A 15,000-nucleotide genomic window follows, 5' to 3' on the forward strand; every position below is an offset into this window, starting at 1 on the left:
ACATACGACTAGACTGAGGTAGTGTACCTTATTAATATTTCATTTTGGTACAATATACTTGCATTAACTCTCTTAACACAGGTATCATATTGTTCCAAGACAGAGAACCTAAAACATCGTAACAAAGATTATACTAAGAGCAAAGCCTTGAAAACTACAGTCATTAGTCCTGTCACCCCCTATAAAGTTAATGGGTTGGAAAAATGGTCAATCTTTGGACTAAAAGTTGATATTTAATTGAAAGAAAATGTTTTTTAATTGTAATGGGGATTTTGCATTAGTGTGAACATGAAAAGGTACTAAAGAATCTAATGCAAGGTTATGTATTGATTTCCATCTCAACGCTAGTGTAAAATGAAGGAATATTTCTATTTCATAAACAACCTCGCCTATTCAGCACCATGACTTCTTATTTGTTTTTAGGGCACAGAAGACAGAATTGAATGAAAAGAACGAATAATAAAATATTCTCGGACATTGTTTTGCTGGTGAATAGGACAAAAGCCATGACACTGCTGTAAACCCTGACTGATTCTGTGCCAGAATTATCAAGATGTGATATGTCGCTTTCACGTTTTCCAGGGTTATTTGATTCAGAAAAGCAAGAGCATCTGTAAACCTAGCACTACACTGCCTTAATCAAAACGGTTTTAGTGATCGTGGATTATAACAAGAGAGACCTGACATAATGGATGTGCAAAGTCTGCCCACAGAATTAGCATCACTATAGCCTAGACGGATGGACTTATTTAGAAAATGTAGTTTTTCTTGAAAAGGATAATGCTTAAGTTAAATGAATTTAAATTCTTAGTATTAATAATACTTAGAACACTATGTTGAATTGGGAGATTTCATTTTCCTTTTAATACAAACTTACATAAATAAGGTTCTTTTAAATCCTATACAGTTTTCTCCAATGATAAGCCATTATTTTGACATTCCACTTTATGCACTTATAAACGAAAAATTTATCAGGAGTGATACCTACCTAAGATTTGCAAGTCAGTATAAGTTACTTCATTTAAAACTGAAAGACAGCAGGAAAGACGGAGAAAGCATTGCAAATACTTTATGAAAAGTATTGCTATAATTCTATTATAAAAGTTATTGTGATACTGCATACTTGTGGTCTCCTGTTAAGGTGCTTCTCTTACATACCCTGTAGCCTACCATTTGTAAACACATCTTTTTGATGTTTCTGCCAACATCCTGGCAACAAAGCAGTGCAATTTCAAATGAGCTAATTAACTTAATTGTTGATGAAGCATGAAACAGTTCATTCACCCTGTTAGCTGCACCATGACAACATAAGAGTCTCAGCCCCTGAAGTTACTCATCTATATAAGCCTATCTGTAGCTTTCCATTAAGATCTATTGCAGCCAAAATGAGCACAGCTCTTCTAACAAAGACCAGTCCATAATGTACATAGGTAGAAAATCACTGCTGTTGCTGAAAACCCAAATGCACACAGAAATACTAGTAACTACTTAAAAAATAAAAATGGGAAAAAATGCAAAAAACTATTGTAGTTTGAAGCTGCAGATGAAAAGCAAAAGCTCTGTCACTTATTTTCTAAATGCTCTGATTTAGGCAATAGCTGGCAAAACCAAATACTGAAAGGGAAAACTTTTGACATCACTATTCAGTCCTAAAAGGTGTAAACCCACTTGTTCACGTGGGTTTTTTCTGTGTGTCTATCTTGTGCACATACAAGAGTAAAAGCAAAAATAAATCAGCAAGTGAGAGCTAAATGGCCCCGCTTAGTCCTTTGTGCTTTTTTATTTATACTATGCACATTAATTCCCACTATATACAGTCAGAAATTAAAATGTGCTTTTTCATACCCCTACTATTCAATATACAATCTAAAGTATCTCTTCAAATTTTCTGAGGCTCCATTTCAGTAAAGGGTAATAAGAGGATTAAACACTGTGCTATTGAAAGGCCTGCAAAAGTGTTCAACATGAAAGAAAGGATAACGATTTGACCCTCTGCAGATAGCCTCGATTACCCAGTTGCTTGGAATACACAAAAAAAAAATCTCTGACATGATTTACAGTAAAACTTTGTTCGCCATCCTTCTCTTTCCCTTGCCTTAAACAGCCCTGTACCAATGAATAGAATTCCACCTACTTTAAAAATTGTCCAAAATCTTCACAAACACTTTCACAGCCAGGCCATTTGCAAACTCCATGACCATAGAGAGTATGGGAGGCCCCAGTTTCCTCATGTGACGAGCTGTAGCAAAAGAATAAGGCATCAGATTCATCTCAAAAGCCATAATCGTTCGAGGCTGCTAGCGCCTGTCAGGTTACGATCAGTGACAAACAGGTCAAAACAGGTCAATTTAGCTCAGAGCAGTCAGAAAAATTTAATCGTTCTATTGAATAGTTCAACTGCCAAGGCTAGATGATGTTCCAATTAGAGAAGAAATAGAGCCAAAGATGACTGTTAATAAAGGAAGAAAAAATAAGATGACTGTATAATACCATATGCTAATTCTGCCATATGACCTTGGTGTAACATTTCCTATAAATAAAAAATATACTCAGAAGTAATCAATTATGAGAATACTGAAGACAGTCAGATTTTTTAAATATTGGAAATGTTGCTACACAGTATTTGAATTTTCTGCTTAAATGTGTGTAAAAATAAAGTTGTTTCCATTAATAAACATTTTTATTCACAAGTGTTGCTTCCACACCTACTCGGCTTCATAAAAAAACCCCAGCTGTATTCCGTGCCTTTTTTTGAAGCCTCAATAGTTTCATCCACATACAGTTATCAAAGAAATTCAGGGGATTGTCCCACAGAGGTGGGTGTCAGCTACACATCCTGAAGCAATGAACCACTCTCTGAGATATAATCACAAAAGTAATACTAACTGAAAGTACTACTATAACAGTATTCAGAGAAGAATTAGTTTTTAAATAAAACAAAATAACGATAAAAAAAGTTCTCACAGTCACATGAGAACCAGAGACACTTAAATTATAGTCTCTTATTATAAATATTAAAACAATTAAATGGAATATTTATTTTAAAACACAATTATTTACAATTTAGGTTATTTAGATACAAATTAAATTTCATCTTATATTGAGATCATTTACATCTGACTATGCTCATATATTTACTAGTAAGTGCTACTGTGTACTGTGTACTTTTGTATGTATTTAATCCCTTACTTGAAAATGAGGAATAGTGAAGAATATCTGTCAATGTGTCTGAAAAATTATTTTAACTTTATCCATATGGTTGAATTCCACTGTATTACACTAAGGCCACCAAAAAGTTGTACGAAATGCATCAACTGTGTTATTGTCGTGCATATACGAAAGAAAATTCAGTGGTTTTCTTCACAAGAGACAAACAATGTAAGAACTGTTTTAACGTACTAATTTCTAAACTGCTCTTTACATAAAATCTTTGCACTGAATTACAGCCTTGACAATTAAGATAGATGAACATTTTCAATGAAACCAGCAGTGTGATTCAAGAGTAAGAGCTGGACTGCCAGATGTGTTAAATCAAATATGAATGAAGCTACGTGCCTACAAAAGTGCCCACAAATCTGCACTTACACTTCTAAACCAGCACACTCTCTTCTGGGCTTTCTTATTTTTAACAAAACTACCATAAATTCATATGCTATAAAAACACAGGCTGGTAATTGTCATTGTGTCTGCAAAATTAGACATCGCTATTGAATATGATGCCCTATTGGTAAACAATTCTGAAAAATCATGTCTCTGTGATCCTTAAGTAACCTGTATCCAGTGTTATTTTGTTGGAAATAATGTGACTTTTGATGTCAAACAACAGCTTTACATCAAATGATAAGCATAGTTGAAATCTTGTCAGAATTACCTGTCTCGCCTTGCATTTAGAACTGAAGACTGTCCATTCACTATGGAATGATGAGTTATTGGTGGTGATGCTTTGGAAGTGGTGGAGGAGGTAGTAGAGGAGGAATTGTTAGTAGTGAGGTCTAGCCCTCCATGTTTAATGCCATTGTCTTCCATACTGTGAACTCCAGTCACTTCTTTCCATAACTGCTGAATCTCAGCAGGACTTAAGCCAGCTATAAAATGAAAGAAAGCCCCACTAATATAACAAAATAAAGAGTTTCATATAATGAGCTCAGTGTTATTAATGGATTAATGCCAACAATAAAGCTGATGCTGTTTTTCCAGCACAATCAACATGTAGTAAAACATAAAGTCAGAATTTCTTCTGTCAGAATCCAGGTAATCTAACTGTCTTCTCTTGTGTTATAAACAGTCAATTAGAAATCACCAGTGTTGATAATATTATACTCCTGAAAACATTGCTCAAAGATCAAAGGCTGAAAGCTACAAAGAACTTGCAACTATCTCTTGAAAGAAAAAAAACAACAACCCTAAAAAAACTTCTGGTCAAGATTTCTGTTGTCCGCTTAATCAATTTCTTGACATGGAAATGTAACTCAATGCATCCAGTCAACTCAAGTGTTATAATTCCTCTTAATAAAACATGTAATGGAAAATAGAAAAACATATTACACTAAGGATACAAACATGGATATTCTCTTTAAACACTTAGGAACAGCAGTGAGTGGGGGAACATAACTGACTAGAGAAAAATCAGAAGATAACATGAGATCTTAACAGGTTTAATATTTGAGCAGAACACATCTGACTTTAATTAATGACACCCACATATTCACTAGTCCTGTTTAATATTTACGAAAATTGTTCCATTTTAAAATGCATCTCAAGAGGCAAAACCCAAGTGACTATTTGGAAGAACAAACCCACAACAGCGCAGAGCTAGATACAGGTGACTGCTGAAGCTCTTCGGTACCATTCAGTGTCACCACACAACTAGAAAGCCAACAAAACTGGCCCATTTACAACTCTTTTCACACAGATGAAATTACACAGAGTGTAGACCATCAGATTTCTCCATGATTTTTTTTTAGTCCAGCCCGACTGCGGAAAATAAAGTGGAAGGTTTGGCTAGGAGAAAGGAGACTGTCTCACCAGTCTCCTGGGGTGATGGGCAGCCACACAAAATTTGAAAAGCTTCTCAAACTCCTCAGTATGTGCTATATGCACAGCACTGTTCTGGAGTCTAGCCACCAGATCTTTGCACATAGAGCTTAAATTTGCTCTCTACTCCATTTGTAGCCTGGAAACTTGTACTTTCCAGGATTAATCCTAGACCACAAATAGCAATGTCTCGTAGAATGTATTCATATGTATGTGTTAGGTTTACTTGGCTTGAGTTGAGCACATTGCACGAACTCATGGAAACTTCCATTACAATATGCTTCTGCCTGAACTAAAGACTCTCGAAACACAGGCAAGAGAAGAGGTGTGAGCATTCTCTTATCTTGCCACCAAACACACAGCTAGGACAGGAAATTCAGATTTTGAAAGATGTAGAGTTCATCAGAAATATGTATTTTTTCTGTCATTGCCAGTCTTCATAAGTTTGACATCTCTCTTTTGAAGAATACTAAATTAAGAATGAGAAGTCCAGAGAACTTCTTGTGAAAGATCTTGTTTCACGGCCAGGTTTTTCAGCCTAAGATTATTTGGTCCAGAGGTATCTTAAAATCTAATTCTGTCTTCTGTACCTTGTCTCAACGAGTGAAATTAGGTAAGACATGCTCACAGTATCTAGATCTGCTGGAATGCAAAACATTCAGAATGCTGATGTGGTCTGAATTAAAATGCTGCTCTTTTTATTTTATGAAAGAGCTTAAATTTGCTGCTCTTTAGAAAAGGATTAAAATGCATCTATTCATTTAAAATTTTCATTGAGGATAGTTTTATTTGGTAAAGAAGATGTATTAGAAACATGTAAAGACTGTTTTTCACTGTTTGACAAATCTCTTTGTTAGATCATGTTTTACTTTGAAGACATGAACTCAGACTACTAAAAAACAGACTGAACAAAGAATTATGAAAAAGCACAGTAAGTTCCTTAATACTTCTCAATAGCTGTCTCAGAAAGTCTCACAAGTCTACACCACTATTAAAAAATAGACTAGTAATGATATACAGAAATAATAATTTCTGGAGGTAGTGTGGAAACAAACTGCTTGGAAGGTATTTATTTATTTTTTTAAAAAAATATGAAAGAACCTCATTTTTAGACTACTAGTTTGTGTCCTGCTTCCCTACTTTAAATACCAACACTCATTGGCAATCTCAATTAATGACAAAGAGAAAAAGGTTGGAATGTAAGACTTAAAACTTCAATTTACATTGTATTTGCACAGCAAAAAGCTAGGTTTTAAGGAAGCAAGGGAAGAAACCAGGCTTTAATTTACTGCATTAGAGAGACAGGCAACGGGAGTGATGGTTATACTAGCTGTAATTGTTTAATGAAGGTAAGTAATTACTGCCATGTTCATGAGGTATGTTCCAGCAACACTGCAAATAACCCATTTTAGCACAGTAAATAATAGTTACCCACAAATGTAATCACAATTCAAAATGAAAAGTAATGTATTAATTTAGGTGGCATGATACACACAGTGCATTATTTACTTCAGACTCTTCTCTTCCTCCTGCTGTCGAACAAAATAAACTAATTTTGTATTGAAAAGAAATAAAAGCCAAGACTAAACCCATCTGTTTGGATAAACATATTGCTGTGTCTTGCAGTGAGAAAACTTTCATTGGACAACATCAAACTTTGGGCCCTGGGGGAGCTGAGTAAGAGCTGCCCCACAAGTGGGTGAAGGAATGAGGGCTGGTAGCAGCTGCTCAGCTATCTGCTGGGCAGCCCCTGCCTCTGTGTGAAGCTATGGATGGAGCTGTGTCTCCACTCACCCAGATTTTTTTAAAATCAGACAAATTTCTGTCTGGGCTCAGGCTGGTTAATTTTATCACTTCTTCAGAGCAGTCTGAAAGGCTGCCTTTTAGGATAAAAGGATTAAGGGCAGGCACTTAAAAAGTATAAAGTTAATAAGCAGATTTGTAATTAATTGTAAATTATGGCAATTTTGTAGTTTCTGTGTCTAAAAAAGTCTAACTCCCATTTTAAAAGAGACCTGTAAAATGGCTGACAGATATTTTTCTGTGGATGTAAAAGTAGAGTAAGTTTTAAAGTTTCAAACCTTCAAAATACCCTCTGCACACTCAATTAAAGGAGAAAGGATCAGCAAGGGGATCCAGAGAGGTATAAAAATTAGTGTCTATATTGAAAAGGGCATATACTGTTTTGCTATGCAGTTTACTAACACCAAGAATTTCAGGATTTTGAGGTTAGTTTTATATCTCTTTTCACCACTATCTACTCTATTTTTATGTTTGAATAAGTACTTAATTAAACTATCACTTATAAAACCCAACCATGCATCTGTCTTTTATTTTCCTACATGGGTTGTTTTTTTTCATTGTTTGGTTTCTGTTGTCATTTACAGTCCTTTGCATTTAGCTAGCATCAATGCAGCATTACATGGAAGTAACTCACAGTAAGCCACTGGCTTTGGGTATGCCATAGTGAAGGTCTTGTCACAAAACAAATGCTAAAACACTTCTTGTATCTTATTTGCTATACCTGACTATCAAGAAAACATGGTAAAGATTCCTGTCCTTCAAAGGCAGTTACTTCTTGGAGCAAACACTGTTTCTAGACATGAACCTCACAGCTGTACTTGGAAATTATGTCTCGTCATACTAACAAATGCCAACCCCATGCTCTCTTTGCCACTAACAATTTGTGGTTTAGAGGACTCTTTATGACAAATAACTTTCAAATATGAATACCCCTGTGCTTCTCATCATTCTAGCCATACATGTAACTCAGCAATCTAAACGGATGTATATAAAAATGTGTTACATATATATGAATCTTTCTGTATAACCATGTTATACATCTTGCAGCACAGTGGAAGGAGAAAAGTATCCTTTTACCACATCCAGTCTGTATTATCTTAAATAAATTCTGAAGGTTTCATTTAATACTGCCACAGAAAATGTCTGTCATAAAAGTAGCTAAATTTTATGAGAAAAACAAAGGAAGCTTGATCTTTTATGCAAACCCCAATGAAGGGACACTATGTTAAATCTAGTAAGTACTACTTAGATTTGTAAATATTGGATACATTTGGATGTATTTTGATGTGTAAATTTAAGGTATACGAGAAAGCCTCAACAGATCCGAAGCTATTAATCTTATTACGTCATTATGAATGGGACTGGGTGCTGTGGTGCCTTCCTATGAAAGACAACGTGCTGTAAGAGAGCCCACAGAAAGAACTCCAAGCCAGTCACAACTCTGGATTTAGTTCTCTCTTTGTTTTAGCATCTTGCTGGAAAGACTTTCTTTCTTACCCTCATCACTAACTTCACCTCTCCTGGCAGAGTGAGTGGCCTTTCTGGAGATGCAGAGGGTTTTCCACAGGAAGCTGTCTTCTGATTTTTAAGTTTGCACATCCACATCAGGGCTATGAAAAACTGAGGTCCTATCAATGTACTCATGTATCTAAAGGAACCCTACATACACACTAGATACTAGAACTAGGAAAGAAAATCCGAAGAATTAAATACTTGATTGGAATTCCATATAACTAAAAAAACATAAAGGCAGAAGCAAACAAGAGATTAATATACCTTAAAAGAACAATCCAGATGTATTTTAACTGTAAAATTTTGAAGTTTTTTATTTATTATCAGCCTTTTTTTGTCATGACTTCAGTTACACTTAATTCTTTGAGTAGAAGAAAGCTCTTAAGAAGAACTGTTTACTAGCTCTCCTAAAAATTTAATAAAAAAAGTATTGTTTTTTTCTATGTTTTTCTACTAGAAGTGGATGAATGAGCGTTGCATTAAACTAATGAATATCAATGCAACTGGGTAGGAGTGCTAAGGGAAATCTGTGGGGATTGCTTAATGTGAGAGAAAACCTGAGGAATTCCTCTTGCAACAGATGGAACAAGAGGAGACTGCAGAAGGCAAAGCTGTTTGGAGGGAGGCTGTGTTTCAATTGCTTTTATTCCACTCTGGTCCAATGTGACTTTGTACAAAAGGAAACCAGCTTTTAACAGTCTCATGTGCCAAAATTCATGCATCAGCTTGCTTCCCCACTGCTATTCTCAAATAATAATACTGTGATAGCTTACTTAGGACTCTTTTTTATTGTTGTAATTTTAGTAACTTTAGATATGCTTGTGTCACAGCTTTTCCACACCACACGATGTATGGAATTTACACACCTCCTTGGAACTCTGCTTTCCAGGGACTGAGGATTTTAGTGGGTAAACCTTTCTCATGCCTTTTTTCTGTCTCTTTTTTTTTTTCTTTTTATTGTCTACACTGTTGTCTATATACTGTGTACTCTGCTTTTGGTCATCTGATTTCTGAAGCCTCGGTTTCATAATAGTTATCTGGTGGAGGAACCAGATACATGCGTAAAGACCAATTAAGAGTAATGTTGCCTGTCATGAACACAGTCTAAACAATGCTCATTGCAGGACTGGAACGTCAGAGATCAGAGTATTGTGTAATTTTTGACAGACATTTAGCTCACCTCTCTATGGTAACACAAACAGAAACACATACCTCACAGGTTACAGAGAGAGTCCTTAAAAATAGGAAGTCTTTGGCCTTATCTTAAAATGTAAGCAGCATTTATCTCCAAGTTAATTTACTTTTCAAAAGTGCATGCTCTATTTTCTTTCAACCACGAATGTATTTGTGTCAAGTAGTAGAGCTTGAACCCATTTTCAGCACTGAGAAATCTTGACCATTGTGACAAAGGGATTTTTTTTTTAAAGTCTTTACTGTTGTCAGTCATAATTCAGTACTATTGGAATCACCACCTTCAAAACTCATCATATTTTACATACTTAATACAAAGGAATAGCAAAAAAAATTAATCCTAAGGCTTGTCCCTAAATTCACGTCATAAATTGAAGATTCAAAGTGCTTTTCAATGCCAAACACTTTCTTTTTTTAGAAAAAAGAAAAAAAACAGGAGGTTTGGAATAGCTTTAATATCACTAGCTGATATATTTTATATCTGTTTGCTTATATTAAATATAATGATAATGTTTCCATTAAATCAGATTTTGGTAATTCCTCAGAGAAAAACAATGGTGCTTGAATTGTGTTGCTATTAGAAATTGTTTTCAGCACATAAGGCTAATAAATATGCATCTTATATCTAAGAAAAAACACTCAAAAGCTGTTTTCTTACATAAAAGTATGCTGTGAAATTTACCAGCCTCAAGAAAATTTAGTAATATGAGTAATAAAGTTCTAACAATAAAGTATGTTTAAGTGTCATAACAGGAAGCTGCTGCAGTTTAGATGCATATAGAATGGTCAAAAAAGTTGTGAATTAGAAATTACTCCGATCATACATTACTGGAATACCTTGTGGCAGAGACTGGACAGGAAGAGCAGACTGGCCAGGTGGGATGGAAATGAGTCCCTGACGCTGAAGGTTCAGCAGATGTTGCTGCTGCTGAAGTTGTTGCATCTGGAGGAGCTGCTGCTGGAAGACAAGCTGCTGGGCTGCCAACTGCTGCTGCTGCTACAGAGAGAAGAGGGGGAGGAAATGCAGCAAAAAGTAAAGTGTGCAATGAAGGCTAGAATGGCAAAAACGTAAAATCAACTTCTTTCCCTTTAATCTGAGTTATTAAATAATAATGCTATTTGTAGAATATTCAGGCAGTGAAAGTGTTTGAAATTTTCTATTATATTCATTCAAGCTATTAGGTATTAGGGAAAATGGGAAGATACATTTAATGACACACTAAAGAAAAGGGTCAAGAGAAAGTATATAACATCTGTTTCAAACAACAACAAAAAAAGCCCAGCTCATGGCAGATGATAACAAATTTATCTATGCTAAAAGTGTAACTCTTTACAGCAGCCTGTGATTTGAAGGCACTCTTATTTTTCCAATTGACTAAGTATGGTCTGCAGTGGCCCATGAACATAGTCTCCAGTGATCTATTAGTAAACTGGGATGTAGCCTTCATTTCGCTGGCCTGTTAGCTCGCTCTCTTCCCTTGTTGGAATATATTAAAGGAGCATTGCATTCAAGGCAACGAAGTGCCCTATTATGGAGCAAAAGTGTAAGTTCCAATATTGTGAGGCATTTCAAGACAAACTGGAGGCTGCAAAGACACAGGAGGGTATGTGAAGGCAGTCACACTTCAGAGAAAGACAAGCTGCTGTGGAAGACCTTTCCTTTCTAGTTTGGGGAAAAGAGAAACTTCTGATGCGCTCACTGGAAAACAGACTGCATAATGGAGCAAGTCATGTGGATTGCCCAGAGCCTCCGGAGAAATACAGGAGCAATTTCTATTCCATAGTTGATGGCTGTCTGAAATTCTATTCACAAATCCAAACAGAAACAAAGCCTCAGGAGGTCACAACTGCTTCCTTGACGTTTGCATAATGGGCAGCTTGAAGACAATGTCTAGGATACCTGCTGATCAATTTAACTACTTCAACATGTTTTGTTTGTGTTATGTTTATATTTGATGCAGTTTGCTGACAAGTGAGAAACTCACTTGTCAGGTTGATTTATGAGCACATCAAACTGTAACTTTCTACTCGCCACTTCAAACCTACAGTAGCAGTTCATTAATCAGGGGCCTGCGACTTTGAAATCTCTGCTCAATCGCTCTTTTTCAGTCATGGACTAAATTTGCATGCTTTCTGAGCTGTGCCACTGAGAAAAGTAAGGCTCCTTCCCCAACACAGATTGCCTGTGAATACGAGATAATCAGTACGGTGTCCACCACACAGCTTGTTCTTTGTACGCTCAGATTCATTAGTGAACATTAGGCGACAGCGGCAGTAGACTGCTCAAATCCTATGTCTCAGAAAGGGGAGCAGGAGAATTATACTGGCACTGCTATTAAGCCTGGTAAAAACATAAGACCAAATCTTGCTACAGGAAAAGATCTAAACTAGTCTCGTCTTTTCTATGCTTCTGACAGCTCAGACTAGTACGCATCAGCAAAGGTCTTAGCTCCTACCTCTTTTGCTTGCTTTCCTGGATGCTGTTGCTGCTGCTGTTGCTGCTGCTGCTGCTGTTGTTGTTGCTGTTGCTGCTGCTGCTGTTGTTGCTGTTGTTGCTGCTGTTGTTGTTGCTGTTGCTGCTGCTGTTGCTGCTGCTGCAAAAGCTGAAGATGTAACTGCTCTTGCTGTTTCTTGTAAAACTCTTGTAGTTGTTGCTGAATAAACCATTTTGACTTTAATAAATAAAGGCAAAAGTTTCAAGTATTATAAATCTCCTAAACTCTTCTAGATTGGCATATGGTAGCGTAGCCATTAAGAATCACCTCATAACAAAAAATGTGATTTGAAGAGGCAGATCTACATACATTTTTTTTCCAAGGCGGTTCTGAAATTTTCCAATGCAGATTCCAAAATATCCTAAACAGAAGGGTATAGAAAATCTGTATTCTAAAGGGAATGCAAGAGCCAAATTAACTCCTCAAATAACTACACCTAAGTTCCTCACATCCTACATAACCAATCAGAAACTGTACTCATCCACTTGCAAGAAACCTACAAGTCACTAAGGCCAAACTAAACTGTCTGTTTCTTAGGGGAAAAAAGTAATTAATCTGTCAATCTGTTTAGCGGGATGCTGCATTCACACATGAAGGTGAATTGCCTGTAATAATCACGGTACTGGATATTAAAGTGTTTAAACATACAGTGATTGAGCTGTGACTATGACAAACAGACACATAATTTTCTGTATGACAATTAAGCACGCACCCAAAAATCCACTCTGTGTTACGCCCGAGGTACTGATCGCTGACACTATATTTTATGAATAACAAGTTCATGGATTCTTCACTTAGCTGTCAGGTTTTATGCTAAGGAAACAGTAACCTCCTCCTTTTTAGCCCTATCTGGGACAAATTTTTTGGATGTAAAAAAACACAAAAATAAAAAAAAACCCCTTTTCCCCATGATGAAACAAGCTGTTAAGTTCAAATTTCATAACCGCGTACCATTTATGTGACTAAAAGGAGCACTACGGTGTTATGAATTTTAAAGCAACAATTATCTACAACTCTATTTGCACTTCCTTTGGCAAGTCTACAATTAAAATGTGCCTAAGCACTTGAAAATTTAAATATCAATTTGTTTGGCATTTGTAATGCATCTGCCACTGCTGCTGCTGTTTTTAATATAATATTCAATGTTTCAAAATCGCAATTTCACACTTCTGCAATTAAAACAAGAAATTTAAAGACTGAGAAGTTTCACATTTATTTTTATTCTTTTTGGGGTAACGAACGATGAAGACCCATAAAAATCTGGCTGACACTTGCACAAATGCCCTGTGCTAACAGTCCAAAGCAGGTAACACACATTACCTGCTGCAACATAACTGCTTGCTGCTGCTGGAGAAGGGCTTGAAGCTGCTGTGGAGACAACACTTGCTGCTGGAGAATCTGCTGCATTTGCTGAGGGGTGATCACCTGGGGAGTCATCATGGCCACTGACACAGGCACCTGCACAGGCAAAGAAAGATATCATCATCAAACACATTTTAGTTCACCTGCACCACAGCCGTACATCTTTTTTATTTTGTACCAAAGATGGACCATTATTTTTTCCGTAATATTTATCACTGCAAAGTTCCAGTTTCAGTCAGAATCTGTTATTTTAAGACCACAGTACTGTGGCACTCTATTTCCAGAGGCATCAGATTCGATCAGACTCAAGCTTTATGTTTCACATCTATGTATTCCTGCAAGAAATTTAAACATTGGCTAGTACAAATGTGTATTTAAAAAAAAAAGATCACATGGCAGGCTCTCAACACTTCATAATCAATCATCTTATCAAGTGTCATAATGTTACAAACAGAAAAATCTATTGAGACTGTTTCAAAAGATACGATTAAAACAGACAGCAAAATAAGTATCTCAAAGCAGTAAATGTTTTCCACAATAAAGACACTTAGCCTAGAAAAATATTTGCATAATACATCACTTCAGTATAAGAAAACCATTCTTGTGTGGCTAGTCTTTTTAGGAAGTCTGATTTATAAAGGAATAAAAAATGCCATGGCCGTATTGGAGTATAGAGCAAGGGCTGCTGCCTCAATCACCCAGTCTATGCAGAGAGAAACGTGATCTCAGCCACCCCTAACTGAAAACTGAAAGGTGGGAAACCTTGCCATAAGATAGTTGATTTGTAAACTAAACTCTAAGAATGCATTTTTGTGCAGGTGCTGTTTTGGACGCAGCTTTATTTTGTGTCTGTTATACACTGAGATGAAGTGTCTACATATGCATAAACACCCACCTACACACATGCTCTCAGGAATATATATGTGAGTTGGAAAGACACAGCAAATACGTGTGGTTGTATATCTAGTCCCATGAAAGAGTCCGAAGTATGTGCCGAGCCCGTTGCAGCAGACATGCTGTGCGAAACCATTGCTCAGGCTAACCAGGACATAGTCAAACAGCTGTCAGCAGGCCAAGTTTTACACCCATGAAAAAGCAGCCGCTCACTTGTCTAGCAAAATTCAAATGTTTTTTCTGTATATAATAGCAAGCTGGCATATAAATACTGCTTTGTGAGATGTCTGTAGGACATTCCAGTCTTCCGTAAATCAGCAAAAATAACATTATGATGAATAAAATAAATCATGATCAAACCTTCTGAGGAAAAGCTTTTCTAACATTTCTATTACTTGAATCTATCCCGAAAGACTTTGTATAAATCTAACAGAGGAAAAAAGAAATACAAGTCTGCTGAAGTTTACTTTTAGAAAAAATTACTTCATCGAATATTACACAGAATACCACTTTTCACACAATTCATCACAGCATAAATTATAGTCTTAAAATTGTGACTAATTAGGAGTCTGAAAGTAGAAGTACCAGCCATTACTATAAAAGTCTGATAATCTTTTGCAAATGGTGAATGAAATTACTAATGAAATTCAATAATAAAAATTCTGAAGGTCATACTCTAAAATACAAGTGGAAAAGACAAACCAGACTT

At 36.1% G+C, this 15,000-nt stretch overlaps 1 protein-coding gene across 1 annotated transcript in view; it reads right to left on the minus strand.

Annotated features, from left to right (window-relative positions):
- FOXP2 (forkhead box P2) overlaps window positions 1–15,000 on the minus strand; it is a 415,715-nt gene that overhangs the window by 49,202 nt on the left and 351,513 nt on the right. The window contains exons 6-10 of the mRNA XM_030479870.2: window positions 13,356–13,493; window positions 11,979–12,194; window positions 10,378–10,537; window positions 3,872–4,085; window positions 2,135–2,239 (exon numbers count right to left, since the gene is read on the minus strand). Of these exons, the coding sequence (XP_030335730.1) occupies window positions 2,135–2,239; window positions 3,872–4,085; window positions 10,378–10,537; window positions 11,979–12,194; window positions 13,356–13,493 (833 nt within the window). The remainder of the gene's footprint in view (window positions 1–2,134; window positions 2,240–3,871; window positions 4,086–10,377; window positions 10,538–11,978; window positions 12,195–13,355; window positions 13,494–15,000) is intronic.

The sequence above is a fragment of the Strigops habroptila genome, chromosome 3, assembly GCF_004027225.2.
Source record: "Strigops habroptila isolate Jane chromosome 3, bStrHab1.2.pri, whole genome shotgun sequence".
In the NCBI taxonomy this organism is placed as follows: domain Eukaryota; kingdom Metazoa; phylum Chordata; class Aves; order Psittaciformes; family Psittacidae; genus Strigops; species Strigops habroptila.